This window comes from Symphalangus syndactylus, chromosome 5 (genome assembly GCF_028878055.3).
Source record: "Symphalangus syndactylus isolate Jambi chromosome 5, NHGRI_mSymSyn1-v2.1_pri, whole genome shotgun sequence".
NCBI classification, from domain to species: Eukaryota; Metazoa; Chordata; class Mammalia; order Primates; family Hylobatidae; genus Symphalangus; species Symphalangus syndactylus.
The window spans coordinates 148,987,003-149,010,000 of NC_072427.2; the positions used below are offsets into that span (position 1 = coordinate 148,987,003).

The 22,998-nt window shown below is 39.8% G+C and overlaps 1 protein-coding gene across 1 annotated transcript in view; it reads left to right on the forward strand.

Moving 5' to 3' along the window:
• The window catches only part of VWF (von Willebrand factor), a 180,302-nt gene that overhangs the window by 120,092 nt on the left and 37,212 nt on the right, over positions 1-22,998 (forward strand). The window contains exons 35-39 of the mRNA XM_055280967.2: positions 12,195-12,415; positions 13,810-14,002; positions 14,211-14,552; positions 16,370-16,569; positions 22,728-22,830. Of these exons, the coding sequence (XP_055136942.2) occupies positions 12,195-12,415; positions 13,810-14,002; positions 14,211-14,552; positions 16,370-16,569; positions 22,728-22,830 (1,059 nt within the window). The remainder of the gene's footprint in view (positions 1-12,194; positions 12,416-13,809; positions 14,003-14,210; positions 14,553-16,369; positions 16,570-22,727; positions 22,831-22,998) is intronic.

Genomic DNA, 22,998 nt, shown 5'->3' on the forward strand with positions numbered 1-22,998 from the left:
TGGCTTCATAAAGTAGGTTTCCCACTTCAATGTTTTGGAAGAGTGTGAGAAAGATTGGCATTAATTCTTCTTTAAATCTTTGGTAGAATTATCCAGTGAAAGCGTCTGAGCTCTTATTTGTTGAGAGATTATGATTACTAATTTGATCTCCTTACTAATTGTGGGGCTGCTTAGATTTTCTATTTCTTCATCATTCAGGCTTGGTAGGTTGTATGTTTCAGGGATTTATTCATTTCTTTAGGTTATCCAATTTGTTAGTATGTAGTTGTTCATAGTAGTCTCTTACTAACCTTTTTATTTCTGCACTATCAATTGTAATATAAGCTCTTCTATTTCTGATTTTATTTATTTGAGTCTTCTCTTTTTGTCTTGGTTAATCTAGCTAAAGGTTTGTTAATTTTGTTGACCTTTAAAAAACCAATTCTAAGTTTTATTGATATTTTGTATTCTATATTTCATTTATTTTTCCTCAAATCTTTATTATTTCCTTCCTTCTGCTAACTTAGGGCTTAGTTTATTCATTTTCTAATTCCTTATATTGTAAAATTAGGTTATTTGTTTGAGATCTTTCTTACTGTAGACATTTACTGCTATAAACTTTCCTTTTATTGCTTTTGCTGTTTCCCATAAGCTTTGCTATGTTGTGCTTTAGTTTTTGTTTTTCTCAAAATATTTTCTGATTTTTCTTTTGATTTCTTCTTTGACCCATTGGTTGTTCAAGAGTGTTTTTTAATTTCCACATATTGGAGAACTTTCTGAAATTATTTCTATTAGCAATGTCTCATTTTATTCTGTTGTGGTCAGAAATACTTGGTATGATTTTAGTCTCCTTAAATTTGTTAAGATTTGTTTTGTGGGCTAGCATGTGAACTGTTCTGGAGACTGTTCTGTGTGTGTTTGAGAAGAATGTATATTTTGCTGTGGTTGGGTAGAATGTTCTGTATTTGTTTGATAGGTCCACTTGGGCCATAGTGTTGAGTTCTCTGTTTCCTTATTGATCTTCTGTCTGGATTTTTTATCCATTATGGAAAGTGAGATATTAAAATCTCTCACTATTATGTTGTTCTATATTTATCATCACTTCTGTCAATATTTGCTTCTTATATTTGTGTGCTTTAATGTTGGGTGCAATGTATTTATAATTATTAATATCTTCCTGGTGAATTGATGTATTTATCACTATATAATGTCCGTTTTTTTGTCTCTTGTGACCATCTTTGACTTAAAGTTTAATTTGTCTAAGTATGTCTACCTGTGCTCTCTTTTAGTTAACATTGGCATGAAATATCTTTTTCCGTCTTTTCACTTTCAACCTATGTGCATTCTTAAATCCAAAGTGAGTCTCTCTCTTGTAGACAGCACATAGTTGGATCTTGTTTTATATTTTATTTATTTATTTATTTAATTTATTTAGATAGAGTCTTGCTCTGTTGCCCAGGCTGGAGTGCAATGGCTCCATCTTGGCTCACTGCAACCTCTGCCTCCCAGGTTCAAGTGATTCTCCTCCCTCAGCCTCCTAAGTAGCTGGAACTACAAGCCCGTGCCACCACGCCTGGCTAATTTTTTGTATTTTTAGTAGAGACGGGGTTTCACCATGTTAGCCAGGATGGTCTCGATCTCCTGATCTCTCATGATCTGCCTACCTCAGCCTCCAAAAGTGCTGGAATTACAGACGTGAGCCACCACACCTGGCTGTTTTATTTTATTTTTAAAAATTCATTTCAGCCACTTCATAGCTTTTGATTGGAGAGTTTTTTCTATTTATACTTAAAGTAACTACTGATAGGGAAGGACTTACTGTTGCCATTTTGGTAATTATTTTCAGTCAGTCTTGTAGCTTTTTTGTCCCTCTTTTCTACTCTTACTGCCCTTCTTTGTGTTTCACTGATGTTTTTTGGGTAATGATGAGATTTGATTCCTTTCTCATTTCCTTTCATGTATCTTCTATAGATATTTTCTTTGTGGTTACCATGAGGCTTACATAAAACAGCCTATACTTATAACTTTCTATTCTAAGCTTATAACAACTTAATTTCAATTGCACACAAAACTCTACTCTTTTACTGCCTCTCCCCCAGTTTACGTTATTGATGTCACAAATTATATTTTTTAATGTTGTGTATTCATTAACTGATTTTTATAGTGATAGTTATTTTTATAACTTTGTCTTTTAAGTACTATACCAGAATTCAAAGATTTACACATTGTCATTATAGTATTAAAATATTCTATATTTGTTTGTATAGTTACCTTTACCAGGAATTTTACCTTTCATGTGTTTTCATGTTGCTGCCTAGCATTCTTTTATTTCAACATGATGGACTCCCTTTAGCATTTCTTATAAGGCAGGTATAGTGGTGATGAACTCTTTCAGCTTTTGTGCACATGAGAAAGTCTTTATTTCCCCTCTATTTTTGAAAGACAGTTTTGCTAGAGAGAGTATTCTTGGCTGCCCATTGTTTTCTTTTGAATAGATCATCCATCTCCCTTCTGGCCTGCAAGGTTTCTGCTGAGAAATTTGTTAATAGTCTCATCGTGGCCCCCTTTTATATGAAAAGTTGCTTTTCTCTTGTTGCTTTCAAAATTCTGTTTTTGTCTTTGACTTTTGACAAATTGATTATATCTTGTAGCGGACTTCTTTAAATTCATTCTAGTTGGAGTCTTTTGGGCTTCTTGAAGCTGAATGTCTATTTTCTTCCCTAACTTTGTTCATTATTTCTACTTTCTTTTGGGTTTTAATCTTATTCTTTACTTTAAATATTTGAACTATTAGCTCATTATCTGTGATATAGGTTGCAGTACTATTTATTGACATGTCAACATTTGCCCCTAGTGATGTGAGATAAGACTTAATAATAATCATAAATCAAATTTTCATATGTGCATGGGCTTATTTCTGAACTTCTTTTCTGATTCTACTTGTTGTAAGCTATTCATATACCAAAACCACATTGTCTTAATTACCATACTGTCTTAATGAGAGGAAATACCTCTAATATTTTGTCATTAAAGGCTTTATGGTATGTTTTATTGTCTGGTAGGACTAGTACTTCCACATAATTTTATTCTAAAGTGTTTTCCTGGCTATTCTTTTATGTTTGTTTTTTCCGTATAGACTTTAGTGTCAACTTGTTTACCTCCATAAAAAGTTTGTTGGTATTTTTATTGGAATTGCAATAAATTTATACATTAACTTTGGGAGAACTGGCATTTTTATGATGTTAAATCATCCCATCCAAGAACAAGTTTGTCCACTTATTCAAGCTGACTTGTCTGTCTTCTAGAAGTGTTTTAAGGTTTATTCATTTGGGTCTTGCATATTTCTTGCTAAGTTTATTCCAAGTTGAATCTTCCTTGTTGCTATTGTAAATGAGACTTTTCTTCTCCATTATGTTCTTTAACTACTTATTGTTTGTGTATATAAAGGGTATTGATATCAATATATATAACATCTATATATCTATAGATATAACATATATAATCTGTATATGTTAATTCCATATCCTATAGCTTTACTGAATTCTTTTATTATTGAGTTAGTTTTACTATGGATTCTCTAGGGTTTTCTGGGTATGATGGTGTATCATTTGCAAATAGAATTATTTTTCTTCCTTGTCAATTTTTGTGCCTCCTATTAATTTCTCTTGTATAATTCCATTAATAAACTTTTTAGTACAATGTTGAATAGCAGTGGAGTATCTTGCACACACACACGTGCACACACATTATCATATATTTTATCATATTATGAAAGTATCCCTCGATTCTCATTTTTGAGTGTTTTTTTGTCAAGAGTGATTGTGGAATTTTGGTGTTGGTGAAGGCTTTTTCAGCATCTATGGAGATAATCTCTTGATTTTTTTCTTTAAATATATTGATATGGTATATTATTTGAAGGAATTTTCTAATGTTGATCCCACTTGGCTATGGTTTGTTATTTTCATAATGTGGTGTTGGATTCTGTTTGGTAATATTTTATTTAGTATGTTGGTTTTGACATTCATAAGTATTTTTGGTCTGCAATTTTAACACTACTTATTTAAATTTTCAGTAATATACATATAACATAAAATTTATCCTTTTAACTACTTTTAAGTATATATCCAGTGACATTATCACGAGGTCAGGAGATGGAGACCAGCCTGGCTAACACACAGTGAAACCCCGTCTCTACTACAAATACAAAAAAATTAGGGCGTCGTGGCTGGCGCCTGTAGTCCCAGCTACTCGGGAGGCTGAGGCAGGAAAATGGCGTGAACCCGGGAGGCGGAGCTTGCAGTGAGCCGAGATCGCGCCACTGCACTCTAGCCTGGGCGACAGAGCGAGACTCCGTCTCAAAAAAAAAAAAAAAAAAAAGGAGAAAGAAAATCCACATTGTGGTGCAACCATCACCACCATCCGTTGCCAGAACTTCTTTTATCTTGTAAAACTGAAGTGCTTTATTCATTAGACAATGATACCCCATTTCCCGCTTCCTCCAGCCCCTGGCAACCGCCATTTTGCTTTCTGTCTCTGTGACTACTCTAAGCACCTCCTTTGAGTGGAATTATACATTTTTCCTATTGGGATTGGCTTATTCTGCTTAGGATAATGTCTTCAAGGTTCATCCATGTTGTCATCCTTTGTGTTTGGTTGATTTTTTTTTTTGTAGTGAAACATTTTAACTCCCTTTTCCTTTCTTTTGTGTATATTCTATAGCTATTTTCTTTATGGTTACCATGGGGATTACATTTAACATCCTAAAGTTATAACGCTGTACTTTGAATTTATACCAGCTCAACTTCGGTGACAGACAAAACTCTGCTCTTACACAGTTCTATCTCCACACTCTTTCAGTTATTGATGTCATAAAATCACATCTTTATACATTGTGTGTTCAAAAACATAGACATATATACATTTTAATGCATTAGTCTCTTAAATCATGTAGAAAACAGAAAGTGAAGTCACAAACTAAGATTACAATAATATCCAGAACTTTTTTGGTTCCTTTTTATGATTTCAATTTCTTTACTGAAATTTCCATTCTGTTCATACATCATTTTCTTGATTTTGTCTACGTCTTCTTTCAGCTCTTTGATAATTTTTAAGACAGTTGTTTTAAAGTCTTTCTTTACTAAGTCTACCATCTGGTCTTTCTCAGGGATAGTTTCTGTTGATTTACTACGTGAGACAGATTCTGCCAATGCTATTGTTGTCTAGGTGGGGAGACAGATTTTTGGTGCTTCTTTCTTCAACATCTTCCCTGTCTCCCACCCTGTAGATTTTTTTTTTTTTTTTTTTGTGGTGGGGGGAATACTGTCTTGATCTCGTTTAGATATTGGTGTTAAAACTGGTTTCATTAAAAGCTTTAAGCAGTTTTCTCTCCTTTTCAGTACTCTGGAACAATTTATGGAGCATCGGGACTATAAGGTCTTTGGAAGTTTAGGAAAATTTCCTTGTGAAATCATTTGGGGTTGGTATTTTGTTTTTTGTTTCTTTTTTTTTGGTGGAATAACTTTCTTTAATTCCTACTAGCTTACTCTAATTCTTCCATGTAAATTGGTGTGCTTAAGATTTGTCTTTTATCTACAGGAGTTATTTTTGTTAATCTCCATTTTCCTAGAAATTTATCTATTTCATCTAGATTTTCACATTTATTGTATAGCATAGTCTTTTTTTTAAATTAAAATTTTGTTTACTGGTTGTTTGTATATATTCTAGGGTACAAGTAAAATTTTCACAGTAATCTTTTATAATGTTAAAAATTCTTTTTAAATAGTGATTTTCTTTTGTCATTTGTTAATTTATAATACATGTCTATTATCTTTTTTCTTGATCAAATTAACTCATGATTTGTCTTTCTGGATTTTTTTAAAAATCAAGATTTCAATTTATTAATTATGTTTACTGTATTTATATTCTTTACCTTATTGATTTCTGCTTTTATCCTTGCTATTTTATGATTTCTTTCCTTGAATTTTCTTTTAGTTTACCTTTTGTGCTTTTCTATTTAATTGGAACTGGAAATTTCATTCATTTTCATTGTTTTATTTTTATTGACAGAAATGTTTACTGTTATGAATTTTCCTAGGATCACTTTATATGTATCCCAATGAGTCTGATATATAGTATATTTATTATCATTATTTTTAAAAGAAATTCTGTACTATCTGTTTTTATTGTCCCTTTCACCCAGGATTTATATCATAAATTAAAAAAATTTCCAAGTGTAAAGATCTTTTTAAACAATAATTAAAAAGTTTTAAATTTTACTGTACTCTGACGAGAGTATTTGTAATAGTTCTACTTTGTGGAAATTACTGTTATTTTCTTCGTGATCTAATACATGATAATCTTTGTGAAGGTGTATTCTCTATTATCAGGGTGTAGAGTTTGAGATCCCTCGCTCTCTTCCTGCCACCTCTCCATGAGAATTACATATTTTGATTTTAATGTTATGTCTTCTATAGTCTTACTTACCTTTTCCCCATTTTATCTATCTGGTTCTGAAAGGGATGTGTAAAAGTATCCTGTTATTAGTTTGTCTACCAATGTCTCCTTGCTTCTCCTATAGTTTTTGCTCTGTGAAGATGGTTTCTGTGTTGTCTGGTGTGTAGATATTCACAGCTGTTATGGCTTCATTGTGAATTATACTGATCAGAATGCTCTTATTAGTCACATTTAATCTTTTTTTTGGCTAGAATTTTACTTTGTCTGATATCGAAATCTCCATCCCTGTTTTCTTAGTGCTTGATATCCTTTGTCTGTCCCCTTACTTTAGACTTTCTGAATTTTAGTTATATAGCATATAGTTGGGTCTTGTCTTCGAGCCAAATTGAAAACCTTTTTGTTTTAGTAGACAAGTTAAGCCCATTCTCATTTATTGCCATCTTGTGTTTGATCTTCTTTCATCATTATATTTTATAATTGTTTGTTATATATTTTTCATTTATAGATGTGGTGATATGTTAAGTATTTGGTGTCTAGGAAGGTTTATGCTTTTGTTCCTGTCATTACCTTTGAAGTTATACCTTTCTAAAATGCCTTCAGGCCCATATTTTAAAATCTAATCATACATTAATCGGTTTTTCAGTTTTTAATAGCATTCTTTAACTTCTGCCTATGGCTATGCAACAATCAATGAGGTTATTCTAACTTTTCTAATTCCCTCCCCTCTCCTCCCATCGTCCAGTTCCATTGTTTCTACTTCGTCACAGCATATAACATTTGCACATGAGTCTTCTGTTCTTCCTTTGTTTTAGTTTTGGATCTATGACTATATAAATAAAAATGCTCACTTGAGCTGTTTTCTTAACATTTCCCTAGTCATCTCTTAGTTGGAGGAAACCTTCTCTAGTAGATTTCTTTTTTTTTTTTTTTGAGACAGAGTCTTGCTCTGTTGCTCAGGCTGGGGTGCAGTGGCCTGATCTCGGCTCACTGCAAGCTCCTCCTGCCGGGTTCACACCATTCTCCTGCCTCAGCCTCCTGAGTAGCTGGGACTACAGGCGCCTGCCACCACGCCCGGCTAATTTTTGTATTTTTTTTTTTTTTTAGTACAGACGGGGTTTCACCGTGTTAGCCAGGATGGTCTCAATCTCCTGACCTCGTGATCCACCCGCCTTGGCCTCCCAAAGTGCTAGGATTACAGGTGTGAGCCACGGCGCCCGGCCCTTTAGTAGATTTCTTAAGAAGGGCTTATGGGTACAGAATTCCATTAATTCCTATGTATTTAAAACTTTTTCTATAGTATTGATGCTAGAAGGGCACCTTGGCTGAATACGGAATTCTTGATTCACATTTTCTTTCACTAAATTTCTGAAATATGCTGCTCCATTGTTGCCTTGCTTTGTATATTGCTTTTGAAAATTCTGATACCAATATAATTCTTTTGTCCTTGTAAAATATTTGATCTTTTTGCCTGAAGGCCTGGAAAATTTTTTCTTTATGTTTGAAGTCTAATAGTGTACTGTAATATGTCTCAGAGTTGACTGTTTTGGGTTAATTTTTCTGGACATCTGGCACATGACTCCCATATACAGATTTGGTTCTTTTTTGATTTCCAGAATGTTTTCATGAGTTATATTCTTTAAGTGTGAGTTCTGTTCCATTGGTTTGTTTTCTCTTTTAAGACTCCATTTTTCCTCCTGTCTTACATTTTCATTACTGTCTCTTTGACCTTTATACTTTCTTCATTAACTCATTTTCATTCTCTTGATTGGTTTTTTTGCTTTTCTCTGATGCTCTTTATTAAATTTTTATTTTGATGTCATCTTCCTTGGGTACTTATAATTTAGTCTTTATTTCAGAGATGACTTTACACTTTTATTACCCACCCCCGCCAAGTTCACTGAGTTCTATTTTTATTTATTCTTGTCTTTGTTCATTTCTCTTCTTAGTTTTTGAAATTCTGATTCAAGGTGGTTTTCATTTTTGCAGATGTTCGAGTATATTTAATTTAGTTTGAGTAGTGTCTCATAGTTTTCTTCTATGTCATAACATTTTGTTTTTTCCTTTTTGTGGAATTTTCATTAGATGAGGAGTGTTGGTTCTCATTTTCTGATCTTTTGTTGAAGCTTTTGTAGACTTGCTTAATCTCCTGTTCATTTTGTGAATTTTGGGTTTTACAAGATTTCTGGTTCAATGACCCTCCTATCAGTATAGAAAAGTCATTTCCTTAGTGGTGTGTGTGTGTGTGTGTGTGTGTGTGTACATGTGGATACTGAAGGATTGTGTGGCCTCTGATTTTTCAGGTTTTTCTGGACCCTGACTCTCCCGTTTGCTTTATTTTTATGTCTCTGGTCACTTTCCAAGCACTTTTCCATTTCTTTTTGCTCCCAGCCCCCTTGAAACTATGCTTTTCAGGTTGTCACCAAATATTGCGTGTGTTTTTAGCACCTGCTCTGGTCTGTTGGGATGCTTTAAAATATTTTTGCCCTTAGGATGGGCTTTTCTTTCTGGTGGTAGTGGTGGTTATAGAGAAATTTTAGGCTTGCTGCCCACTCTCTTCTCTCTTCTTTTCAGTTTTCCTTGGATTGTCCTTGCTCATGACAAAGGCTAACAGCTAGAGTATGAGAGATTTTTGCTGGGTGGGATTTGGTGTTTTTTCTCTTTTACTTTATTTATAGCTATTTTAAAGTTTGGATGTTTTTGGCTGGGTGCAGTGGCTCACGCCTGTAATCCCAGCACTTTGGGAGGTCAAGGTGGATCACGAGGTCAGGAGTTCGAGACCAGCCTGGCCAACATGGTGAAACTCTGTCTCCACTAAAAATACAAAAGTTAGCCAGGTATGGTGGTGCGTGCCTGTAATCCCAGCTACTTGGGAGGCTGAGGCAGGAGAATCACCTGAACCCGGGGAGGCGGAGGTTGCAGTGAGCCGAGATCGCACCATTGCACTCCAGCCTTGGTGACAGAGTGACACTCCTCTTGGAAAAAAAATAAATAAATAAAATAGAAATAAATAAAATTTGGGTAATTTCTTGTTTTCTAGTTATGCTGAAGGCATGCTTTTTTCATAATAATTTAATTTGTTCTTATTGTTCTTCATTGTGTTCAGAGGATATATATCTGCCTACATATTTATTTGCCTTGTGGTTTATTTTATTCTCATGACCATTGGGGCTGGCTCCTTGACTTGACTATATATATATATGTATATATTCTTTTTTTTTTTTTTGAGACGGAGTCTCGCTCTGTCACCCAGGCTGGAGTGCAGTGGCGCGATCTCGGCTCACTGCAAGCTCCGCCTCCCGGGTTCACGCCGTTCTCCTGCCTCAGCCTCTCCGAGTAGCTGGGACTACAGGCGCCAGCCACCACGCCCGGCTAATTTTTTTGTATTTTTAGTAGAAACGGGGTTTCACCGTGGTCTCGATCTTGTGACCTCGTGATCCACCTGCCTCGGCCTCCCAAAGTGCTGGGATTACAAGCGTGAGCCACCGCGCCCGGCCCTATATATATATTCTTTTTTTTTTCTTTTGAGATGGAGTCTTGGAGTCTTGGCTCACTGCAAGCTGTGCCTCCCGGGTTCACGCCAGTCTCCTGCCTCAGCCTCCTGAGTAGCTGGGTCTACAGGCGCCTGCCACCAGGCCTGGCTAATTTTTTGTATTTTTAGTAGAGTTGGGGTTTCACCATGTTAGCCAGGATGGTCTCGATCTCCTGACCTTGTGATCTGCCCGCCTCGGCCTCCCAAAGTGCTGGGATTACAGGCGTGAGCCACCGCGCCCGGCCAACTTGACGATATTAATTGCTGAAGTATTAGGGCCCATTTTGGCTACCTGGATGTCCTTTTGAACATTTGCATTTTGCTAACAATTCACTTTAGTATCTGATATCATTACATTTTGACAATCAGCCAAAAGTTTTAATATAATATTCAATCACAAATATTTGTATTGTCACTTGGAAAGATAGTGAGTAAGAAGATGTTGAAGAAAAGGAGAGAGATGAGATAAAATGATTTCAGGAGATGTTTATGAGTGATATACTTTATGCTGTGATAATATTTTATAACTGTGCAGTAATATTTTATTATATAACTCTAATGTATTAATTTTTAATTGGTTTGGCCTAACTTTCTCTATGTCCTGAACATTGGAATGTGTTAATATATATGGCTCATTAAAACTAATCACTAAACTGGAGTATAATGTGATGGTTTGTTGGGAGGTAATTTGGTATTCTGGAGACGGAAGGACCTCAAGTTTTAATATACCTACAATATAGCAATTTACAAACTATTGTATTTATTTTGTGGTTTATTCATAAAGATTTAGAGATCTGTTTGTTAAATGTGCACATGTGAGTCATGCACTATTAGGCATTTCATCTATATTGCAACTAATTCTCACAAGAATACTAAAAGGTATCAGTTATAGGCCTATTGTGCAGAGGAGATAGGAGAGGTCAGTAAAGTTAAGTAACTGATCCAAGGTCACAGTGCAAGCAAGTGAAACAGAAACCAACCCCTAGTTTCTCTGGCTGTAAAGTACGTATTACACAGTCAGTTCATCTTAGGGTGGGCAGAGCCATTCTCACTAACTTGCCTTGTGTGAGCTAAAACCATTTCTTTGCCTTGTGATTTATTCCATCCTTATGGCAGTTGGGCTGACTCCTTGATGTGACGATATCAACAGCTGCGTGTTGGGGATCACTTGCAGCATGGATGTTAGTAAGCCAGTAGCATTCAGTACTGTCACTCGGAAATGACTGACTGCTCAAGGACATAGGGGATTTTTAGTAGAACTTCTGGGGAGGCTGCTTAGCTCTGATGGTGCTTCCAGACCCATCATTTGTCAGTGGTTGTGCTGCTTGACAGTAACCCCCATAGGGAGAGGTTGGCTCAGGCTTGGCTATGAGTGAGGGATGTTAGCGGGCCTCCCTGCTCCACCGAATCTGTGTCTCAGCTCTTGGGCATGTATTCACCTGCTGTTGTAGATGTGGTCATGGTTTGTCTGGAAAGCTTATCTCCAACTTTACTTAGGTCCAAGGTTAGCTTTCAAATCATTTATGGTAGTGGTGCCTTCAATGTGAGGATTTTTACCAAATCATCTTATGTAGGTGCAAAATGATTAATATTCACCAATAATGTTTTAATAGGAATCTTGAGAATTTGCCGATTATGTGAATGACTCAGGGTCAAATGAGGGAGCATTGAGACTCAACCATTTTTTTTTTTTTTTTGGCTCTGGAAATATTTCTCCTGTGCAGTCTCTTAAGGGATTAAGTCAACATGATCACTTGTACCATTACCTTAGTCACTTGGCAGCTGAAAGGACACATGTGTCTTTAGGTGAATTTTCTTTACAATGAGATCGTGAGCTCATAGCTTGCTTAGCTTTTCTTAATTTCAACGAGTCATAACACCCCTGGAACTTAACTTTGTTTTCTGGGCCAAGGCATCCCTGTAGAACGGATTATTCACACTGTACATTTACATTTTTTAGAAGTGTGTTTCTATAATTTGCCACATTTTATGTCACATTCTCCAGGAAAATATTTAATGGCCAAGTGTTACTTACCTAAACCTCTCTACCTCTCAGAGCCCCAGTTTCCTAATCTGTAAAAAAGGGGGAAATTGGTCTATATGACCTCAAAGGGCCTGTCCTGGTCTCTACTGTATTTATCTGTGTGCAGCTTGGTCACACCTGCCTGTCTGCATGTAGTAGGCGTGGGGGTTTGGATAATGTCACATCCATCCTCTGCTTCTCCCTGTCCAGGCGTGTGCACAGGCAGCTCCACTCGGCACATTGTGACCTTTGATGGGCAGAATTTCAAGCTGACTGGCAGCTGTTCTTATGTCCTATTTCAAAACAAGGAGCAGGACCTGGAGGTGATTCTCCATAATGGTGCCTGCAGCCCTGGAGCAAGGCAGGGCTGCATGAAATCCATCGAGATGAAGCACGGTGCCCTCTCCGTGGAGCTGCACAGTGACATGGAGGTGAGAAGTACTGTCTGGATCCGTGGCAAGGCAATAGAATGTCAGGAAAACCACATGGACCTGGTGGCAGCTGGTTTTAGTTGATGCTCTTGTTAGGAGCTCTGCCTTCTGCCTAAGTAGAGGAGAGGAGTACCACTTTATTAGAGGGCTTTATTGCCATCCCCTTGTCTTGGCGTGATTTCATGTTGTTCCGGGCTCAGCTTTGCAAGACAGAATCACTTTTAGATAGCTTAAAATTGTGAATTTAGTGCCAGTTTCTGGCACTGGTGGAGAGTTGGGATTGGCATCAGGATTGTTTACTCGGGAGGTATTATGAGTCCAATGCCTAAACCCTGTAAGCTTTCCAGAGGAAAGCATTTACGGCCTAAATTAGGTCTTTTGAAAATATTTAAGGCCTACATAAAATGTCAGACTCCAAAATTTGAAAAGAAAACTGCAAAACTGATATATATATATATATGATTGATTAAATGCTTACAAAAGGTTACATTATGCCAACTTCTTTATTTGTTCGTGTAGAAATCATAAATATTTCATTGTGTGAAAACAACTTGTAGGCTAGATTTTCTCACATTGCAAGAATTCCTGAATTTGAACAATAATTGCAGAAAAATCTTAGCTAGTCATAGATCAAGTGAGTAACTCCTAGCCAAAAATTAAAAAATCAAAATGATAAAAAATCCTTCCCAAAATTTTACAGCAAAATTATATTCATTGTGGAATGTGAGTACATTTTAATGTGTTTGATATAATATATGGTGGGGCTGCCCAAGAAAGAGTGTCTAGTGGCACACATACACACAAAGAAGACTTAAAGTGGTCCCATTAAAACACTGGTGTCCAACCTTTTGGCTTCCCTGGGCCACACTGGAAGAAGAATTGTCTTGGGCCACACATAAAATGCATTAACACTAGCGATAGCTGATGAGCTAAAACAAAGTTCTGGGCATAATTTTCTGATATCCACCACCATAGAGAAGCAAAAATATCCTTGCATTCAAAGGGTTGGACACAGCTGCTAGATGCTCCTGGAGACACTGCTCTGATGAGTTGGCAATAAGGCGACTTTCCCAGCCTGTCTTAAAGGCATTGCCCTTCCCTGTTGAGTCATATAGACTCAAGGTTCCTTTTAATCTCCAGGCTTTCAGGTTCTTAGTGCATGGCCACCCATACAGTATTACAACAGCCTGTTTTCTGGTCAAGCTCTGTAAAGTCAAGCTCTGTTTTCTAGTCAAGCTCTTCTTTATCTTAGAAGAGCTGCCAACCAATATCAAGGTTTGTGGCTAATGTTGCAGTTGAGTGTAATGAATGTGCAGGAACGCTCAGTAACTTCCCTAAAAACCTAGGGTTCCTCATTGCTAGGACTACCGATGAGCTCTTTCTTCTTTGTGCAGGTGACGGTGAATGGGAGACTGGTCTCTGTTCCTTACGTGGGTGGGAACATGGAAGTCAACGTTTATGGTACCATCATGCATGAGGTCAGATTCAATCATCTTGGTCACATCTTCACATTCACTCCACAAAACAATGAGTTCCAACTGCAGCTCAGCCCCAAGACTTTTGCTTCAAAGACATATGGTCTCTGTGGTAAGAACATTTTCTCAACTCCTCTTCTCTCCCTGCTATACATTTATAAACCTTACTTGCTCTACTCTGAGGCTCTTGGATGCTTATATTTCAGGGTCTAGTAGCAAGGGTCAGATTCTGGTGAGGATGAAGAATGGCCCATCTCTGGCATCAGTGTTTTTGTACCTAGGGCCACTCATTTTATCTTTTTTTTTGTTTGTTTCTCTAGGGATCTGTGATGAGAACGGAGCCAATGACTTCATGCTGAGGGATGGCACAGTCACCACAGACTGGAAAACACTTGTTCAGGAATGGACTGTGCAGCAGCCAGGGCACATGTGCCAGCCCATCCCGGAGGAGCAGTGTCTGGTCCCCGACAGCTCCCACTGCCAGGTCCTCCTCTTACCACTGTTTGCTGAATGCCACAAGGTCCTGGCTCCAGCCACATTCTATGCCATCTGCCAGCAGGACAGTTGCCACCAGGAGCAAGTGTGTGGGGTGATCGCCTCTTATGCCCACCTCTGTCGGACCAATGGGGTCTGCGTTGACTGGAGGACACCTGATTTCTGTGGTGAGTCTCCAAGTTACCTCTGGAAATCCTGGAGACCAGCTAATGGGGCTTGCTCAGCCTCTCTGTGCCCCAGATTCTTTATTCTTTATCTGGCTAATAAGGATGAAAACCCCTGTATTTCATATGACCTGGGATTCCAGTTAGGATCAAATAAGATGGAAGATACACACACATACACACACACACACACACACACACACGTATCTATATATATACACACACACACACTCTGCGTATAGAATTTTTATGTAAATTAATGCATGGTCCTTTCCATTAGTATTTCTATAGTTCAGACAAATGCGATTTTAATGTGTTAGACACATATAGGCATCTGTAAAGCGCTGTGTAACCAGTCACATTGAATTTGAAATTCCACCAAGCTGTAGCACATGCTTACAGTGTAGTCCATGCCTGAGCAGGATTTTGAAGTGCAAGTAGAATCATTTGGTTGCCAAGAGTCTTCTCAATTATAAACACTGCAGGATTGCTAGTGCAGATAGCCCCTCCCCAAGGTCAGCTTCCCTACCTGGACTTGGCATTTATTTAAAGTGTAGGGGAAACTGAAATGAATCAGATATGGCTCCTGTCCCTCAGGGGTGCTGGAGTGAAAAGAATACTGAACTTGAAACCCTCAGTCATCAAATATAATCCTTGACTATTTTTTTGAGGGAAATCAATATGTATATGCACGTTAGAGCCTCAGAATTTATCATCATGGAACTGTCAGCAGCTCTGAGCTGGGTCTGGAGGACTTGGGCATCCTAGTCCCAGCTCAGCTGGTGGATGGACTGTTCTCTTAGTCTTTCTGGACCTCAGTTTCTGCATCCTAGAAGGAGATAGTGGGCCTAGATGACCTGTAGTTTCCTTTGGGCTCTGATTTCTGAGGCCATGTGGATGATACTGCTTCCTCCCAATCAGCCTGCAAATCAAGGGGCAAATGTTAGTTTCTAAGTTACTGGAAGCATTTTCTCTGCATATTAATTTCTTTGTATACCTCCTGGTTATTTACTGTGCTCACAGAGGGAAATCTTTGGTGCTCCAAATCCTTGGAAACTTCTTCCATCACCTGCCTGCCTTGGTGCCTTGAGAAAGTGAGGAAGTTGTTGAGCGAATCAGAACGAGGGAAATGAATCATCTTGTAGCTTCTCTCCCAAGGCAGTTCCTCATAGCTGTGGACTCCTGAATTAAAGATGCTTTTAAAGCATAAAAGATACATGTATTCAAAAAAGGACAACAAAACCTACTAACGACACACAGGTTCGCAACATTTGTTAGGACTAGATTTGGCTGCAAGTAGCAGAGAATTAAAATGTTCTGTCATATAGCTGATCGGAGGCAGTGGCTCCAGCTGATTCTGGGCCTCAAACTGGATTCTAGCTCCTTGCTCTGCCCTCAGTTGGGTGTGGTCTTTTTCTTCATGGTCTAAGATGGAGCTCTAGCCATCACATTCATGCTTCAGGCAGGAAGCTGAGGGAAAGAGGGAAGAGGGACAAGGAGCATGCATAGCTGTCTTTTAAAATGGACTCCTGGAGGCTGCCATGGGATACTATACTTTCTCTTACAGTTCATTGGTCAGAACTAGTCACGTGACTACACTTAGCTGCAAGAAAGGTTGGGAAATATAGTCCTCATTCTGGTGGTCATATGCCCAACCTAAAGTTCTGTTTCTATGGAAGATGGGGAGGATGAAGATTGGTGGAAAATAGCCATCTCTGCTCTGGCAAGTTTGTCTGATGATTAACCATGTTGAATCAGCTATGCCCATTTCACTCTGGCTGGTGTGGGCCTTTGCAAGTGACCTCCTTCTCTGTCTACAGCTATGTCATGCCCACCATCTCTGGTCTACAACCACTGTGAGCATGGCTGTCCCCGGCACTGTGATGGCAACGTGAGCTCCTGTGGGGACCATCCCTCGGAAGGCTGTTTCTGCCCTCCAAATAAAGTCATGCTGGAAGGCAGCTGTGTCCCTGAAGAGGCCTGCACTCAGTGCATTGGTGAGGATGGAGTCCAGCACCAGGTAGGAACCTGGGCCTTTCACTTCCCATGGGGCTGCTTCCGTCTTGGGTCAAAAGGGAGAAGTGTTCACCAATGATTGGCCTTTTCCAACTGTGGCAGCAGAGTTGACTCTTACGGGGATCATTAGGGATAGGGAGGCAGTATTGTGTAATGGCTTTGCATTCAGATAGCTCTTGGTTCAAATCCTGCAACTGTCATGTATTATCTGTGGGATCAAACATCAAAGTGTTGTTACCACATTATTATGATTAGTTATTACTATTGTCTTTATTATTATAGTCATTTAAGCAGAATGATATAGGAGCCCAGGAGGGAAAGGGAAAAGAATATTTTGTGTCATAATGTCTGCCATTGTTAAGAGAGATTGTGTACCTTGATTGTGCTAAACACAATGTATTCATTATCTCAGTGTTTTTCAAAGGTGTATTTTGCAGAGTATTAACAGTTACTTGTGGTCAAGTGAGTTTAGAACACTAGCTAACTATAGTTACACAGGTTTCTTTATTGCAGAACTCTTTAGAGTTTTTAATATGCTACTGTACCTTGCAGATATTTAAGGGAGTTTTTGTTTCTCAAACTTATTTGATCATGGAGTGTGTGTGTGTGTGTGTGAGAGAGAGAGAGAGAGAGAGAGCGAGAATCCCTTGGGACTGGGATTCCACAGAATACAGTATTGTATCCTGTAACACTCATAAATACAAAAATCCTGTGAAGAAACTAAGACCTAAAGAGCTTAGTAAGTTGCCCACGGAAACAATTTACAAGTAATGGAGTTGATCTCAGAATTCGAAGCTCTATATGACTCCAAAGATCTAGCTCTTTCCACTATATGAAATGGCCCTTTTGCTGCATCTTTTTTGGGCTGATTTGCTTGGGAGTCACTGAGTCATCAATTTTTTTTTAGCTCTTTAGGAGTTATTGAGTGTATTTTGAAAGCATATTTACCAAACTCCTCCGTCTTGGCCTAAAATGGCTGTCATCTCTCTTCAAAGTTGACCCCGTGTCTATCTGTAGGATCTGGGGCAGTGTGTGTCTGTGCACATGTGAACGTGCACATGTGAATGTGTGCAGTGGCCCTGTCCTTCATCCTTGACAGTGATACTACAGACCGTGGTAGAGATAGAAGCATATTTGGCTTCTAGGAAAGGAGAATGTGTTTTGTGATCATGGGCTGCACTCAAGACCTAATGTCTTCATTGCCAAGGAGGACCATTCTTGCTAAGTGGACTGAGTAGAATCCTATGAACCACTATGTTCAACAACGAATAGGAGAACTCATGGTAAATGTAGCTAATCAGCCTGCAGAATAATGAAAACAACATTTCAGTAACTACACTATTCTGTCCCTGATGTTATAAGCCAGGATAGGGACCATTTTCTATGATTCTCCTCAAAGCTCTGTAGGGTCATAATCGCACATCCTATTGAATGGATGAGACTGAGGCTCAGTGGCATCAGGTGATAAAGCTGGGATTTATATTCATAGCATCAGTCATCCTACAGTGTCCTAGCCCTGCCATTGACCTCACTGGAACTGTGAACTGAACTCTGGGCTAACTCATGTTCATTGGAGCATGGGTATCCATTAGGGCCATTACTTATAGTCACTTATAGTGATTTCATCTGCTCTTGTTTAGTTGTTGGGCTTTATCCTAGTGGATTCAATTTGTCCTCACTGTGGAATAGATGAGCTAAAGTCCTACTCTACTGCCATATTTCAACTTGCCAAGTTAAGTAATTGCCTGTTCTGTGATATTCCCTAAATGAATTGACAAAACCTTGTATTCCTCTCCCCGATTTGTATAGCTTCTGAGCTCCTGCAGGGCTTGAATGATGTGGACCAATTAACGTATGGGGCTAGCAACCTGTGGTGATTTCAGACTGGTTTTACTAGTAGTGGCAAAATGCTTGCTCTCAGAAGGAGACAGAAATGATCTTTTCCTTGGCGTTCTGTGACGAGAAGTGAGCTCAAGTTTGCAGCATTTCTGGCTCCATGAGTGTCAAATGTCTGCAAGGTCCTGAGGGCAGGAAGATTGTAAACTTTATCTTAGTGTCTCCAAACTCCTATCCTTTGCTTCTCCTCTCTGGCCCTATTTTCCCCTTTCACTACCCACCTCATCTTCAGTCCAACACATTAGAATATGCATTCAAGTTGTATAAAGTTTGCATCCAAATATTTTGGATGTAGAAACTGTCTTATAAATATATTTTAAAAGCAGGTAAAATAAAATTAGTTAATTGAAAACTTTGAAAACAACACAGCCACTTTTAGTGATTTCAGAAAATATAGTTTAAACGGATGAAAACAAACATATCCAGCCACGTGCATTTTCAACTTTGACTTTCAAAGCGGAGAAAGAATAAAAACTTAATATGAAGAACATTTCCATTAAATAAACTTTTTTTTTTAACTGAAAAATAAAGCCCAGAAAACCTTTTATTCAGGGAAATAAACTAGGGTATAAAACTATTGTAGTAATTTCAGAAGAGCAAAATATTCACTAGTTTTCATAGCTCTTGTTTATTTTACAAAACAGAGTCTAAAGAGGTGAACCTCCGCAGTAGGATCAGAAGGGACCAAGAGCCTGCACAGAGTGTCCCTGGCTCAGTGGAGCTGCTGGTGGTGGTGGGTGCTGTACTGACAGGCACAAGTTTAGCTGGAACCCTGTCCATGGCCCAGAAGCTCTGGCCCATAGCCTCCTTCCCTCTCCCTTAGTCTCTGCTGTCCCTAGCTGGGCTCAGCGTTTGCATTTCATTTGCATCCCCCATCAAATTGGCTGGTGGTGGGTGGTGCAGGATGAATTGCTTGTGTCCTTCTTTGACCTCGGGCCTTGAAAATGTCAGTTTTCCGCACCTTATTCTCTGCAGGCCGATCATTTGTCACCTTCATTCAAACTTTAACTCCTGCTGGCTCTCATACCTGTTCGGGCCTGGTGGTAGTCACGCCTGGGCCCTGGAACCTGGCGATTGCAACAGGCCCACTTGCTGTTGGCCTGGGGTTGTGCAGCGGTGCCATCTGCCGGCCACGTTACTGCATAGCCTGGCCAGGCCTGGAGAGCCACTACAGTTGCTTTTAGAAGCTTAGCCTTAGCTTGTTGTTTAAATTTTTTATTTTTATTCTTTCCCTTGCCTTGGGCAGGCCTTATGCTTCCTGGGAAATGAAAATCCCCGGCGAAGGAGGTCGGACACCTGCTTTTGGTCATCTATTGTGTGTTACCCATTCTTAGGATAGTTGGAAAATTGTGTGATTTATTCTTGAGTTTAAATATCTGAGGTCTACGTTTAAAAGGAGAGAAAAAAGAACACTGAAACATATACAGAACATGACTGTCTCCTTCCTCATCCCCTCATGTCTGCCAGTTTGACCCCCTGCCCCAGCCCTCCGAGGCCAGTGCCCTGGGCCCCTCCCTCCACCTTCCCAGCTGGAGTGGCAGCCTCTGTGTCTTTTCTGGTTTTTATTCCTAGTGCTTCCCTTTTCCATCCTGCATGCTGTCGCCAGGGTTGTCTTTATTTAGCTCTTCTCTGTGAGGCAGGGTCCTGCTTATGCCTCCGGGCCTGCACCTGCCTGCCGAGGTAAGGCAAGTTCCTGCAGTGGGCACACAGGGCCTCTTCCATTGTCTTCAGCCACCTGCCTCACCTGTGATGCCGGGCACTGCGGGAGTGTTCCTTCGTCTGTGCCTTTGTCAGCTGTTTCCCACCTGGAATTCCTCCTCCTTTCCCCTTTGCCCAAGTCTTCTCGTGCTTCATAGGTGCGCCCTTGTGAGACTCTCTGGAGTGCCCAGTCTTAGTGGACTCTCCTTTTGCACTCTTACTGCTCTTTTATTTTCTGTTTTTATAAACAGCTTTATTGAGATATAATTTACATGCCACAAATAGCACATATTTAAAGTGTACAATTTGATAGGTTTTGACATATGTACACACCTATAAAACCATTGACATAACCAAGATAATGAATTTCCATCCCCCAAAGGTTAGCTTATGCCCTTTTAAATATATTCCTCAACCCTAGACGACTACTGGTCTGCTTTCTGTCACTTTAGATTCGTTTAGATTTTCTGGAATTTCGCATAAATGGAATCATGCCTGCGCACTTCTTTTCTGCCTGGCTTCCTTTGCCCAGCATAACGCTTTTGGGATTCATCCGTGATGCTGTGTGTTTTGATAGTTTTCTCCACATTGCTAGGTAGTATTCCACGGTGTGTGTGTATCACAATTTATTTTTCTCATTCAGATTTTCATGAATGAGTCTTATTTCCTTAACTTGACTATCAGCCATTCGAGGGCTAGGACGGTGTGTTCAGACCTGCCCATGATGGGCACTGTGTCTGTTGATGAGAAGCAGTTGTGCTGCAAGAGGCTAGGCCTGTGGTGTCTGGGGCCAGAATGCCAAGTTCGAAGCTTCGATGTGCCACTTGGTCAAATTTCTTAACTTCTTGGTGCCTCACTTTCATTATTTGTAAGTATAGATAATACTACTTATCTGGTAGGGTTATTATTAGGAAAATAAAGTACATAATTGTAAAATTCTTAGAAAAATATCTTGAACATATTTATTATTAGTTATCTGTGGGAGGCAGCAGAGCATGGTGGTTTAAAACCATGGATTTGGGCCGGGCATGGTGGCTCACACCTGTAATCCCAGCATTTTGGGAGGCTGAGGCAGGTGGATCACTTGACGTCAGGAATTCAAGACCCAGCCTGGCCAACATGGTGAAATCCCATCTCTACTAAAATACAAAAATTAGCTGGGTATGGTGGCACATGCCTGTAGTCCCAACTACTTGGGAGGCTGAGGCAGGAGAATCACTTAAACTCGGGAGGCAGAGGTTGCAATGAGCCGAGATCATGCCACTGCACTCCAGTCTAGGCGAGAGAGTGAGACTCTGTTTCAAAACAAACAAACAAACAAACAAACAAAACATAAAACAACAAAGAAACAAACCATGGATTTGGATTCAAATCCTCGCTCTGTGCCTGTGCGAACCTAGCAAGTGCCTTAGCTTTCTCATCGGAAAAGTGAGGGCAGTGGTAAAAAGTATCCTCACCATAGGATTGCAGTGACGTTTACATGAGTGATTTAAATAAAGCCCTCAACACAGTGGCACATAGCAGGTGGCATTTGAATGTTAGCTGCTATCACTTATTGAGTGAGTGAAAGGTGTCAAGGGCAGGACCAGAGGGGTTGATCCTGAAGGAGGGCAGGGCACTTTGGGGGAAGGGGGCCTTACTTGGGGGTCTTGGATCTTCCTTCTTAGCTGACTGATTGCTGACCGTGGAAGTAATAAGTAAGACCTTCTTGACCTGGGAACTTTTTAGAGGCCTTTGAGCTACTGGATAAGAATGTGTTTCTTCAGGGGCAATTTCACTTGAATTTAATTTTAAGTTTAAATTTAACTTCCTGGCTGAATCCAGAGGGAGACTGAGTCCTGGCTCTGCTTCTTATTAGTGGTGCTCTTTGCTGTGCACCCTGTGCTAATCACAGTTTCTTACTCCTTACAACAGTCCTGCAAGGCAGGCTTGAGTACGCCCATTTTATAGGTGAGGAAACTGAGGCACAGCGGAATGCAGCCTGTATTAGAGTTCGGGAGTTCATGACTTCCAAGCTTTGTGCTGTGGGGCTGTGTGTAACTTTGAGAAGGCTGCTCTCTGCCCTGGGCCGTCTCTCATTTGAAAAATCAGAGAACCGCACTCAGGCCTCTGACGTCACTGCGGGCATCAAGAATGTGATGCTTTCAAGAGTTTTGCTGTCCTCCCCACAGCTCTTCCTACTCTATTGTCTGAAGTCAATTTCAGAAATAAATGGATTTTTTTCCCCAAGCAACATCCCAATTTCTCCTTTGGCTTGAGAAATGACTAGCAGTGCGATCCAAGAACTCTTAATTTTTCTTTCTTTGCTTGGTTTTAGCACTGCCAACAGAGAAGGCTGTAGTGAAAGTTTCCGCATGTTAGTTTACAAAGCAATGTGGCAACCACCTTTCTGAAAGCCATTAGAACCTCACAACCTCCTTTCTCCCTGCTTGTGTTTGCCTGTGAGGCTGTCAGAGGGCTGGCTCAGGGACTGGCCCTTGCCGGAGGCAGGGAGAGCTGACCTCTGTGAATTCTGGGCTTTGTACCTAGAATGTCCTGTGCCCTCTCTGAACCTCGCTTTCCCCTCAGTTCCTGGAAGCCTGGGTCCCGGACCACCAGCCCTGTCAGATCTGCACGTGCCTCAGCGGGCGGAAGGTCAACTGCACAACGCAGCCCTGCCCCACGGCCAGAGGTGAGAGTCCTCCCCTCCCTGGTGCCTTCATGGAGGAACAAGGGCCCCTGCAAGGCCCCCCGGCCACCCATCTTCAACCCTGGCAGAACAGACTCACACACTGGCACCTAGAGTCCTAGAGTGGGTGGGCTTCCTTGCCCAGCCTGCATGTCCCATCGCTGGGCCTGG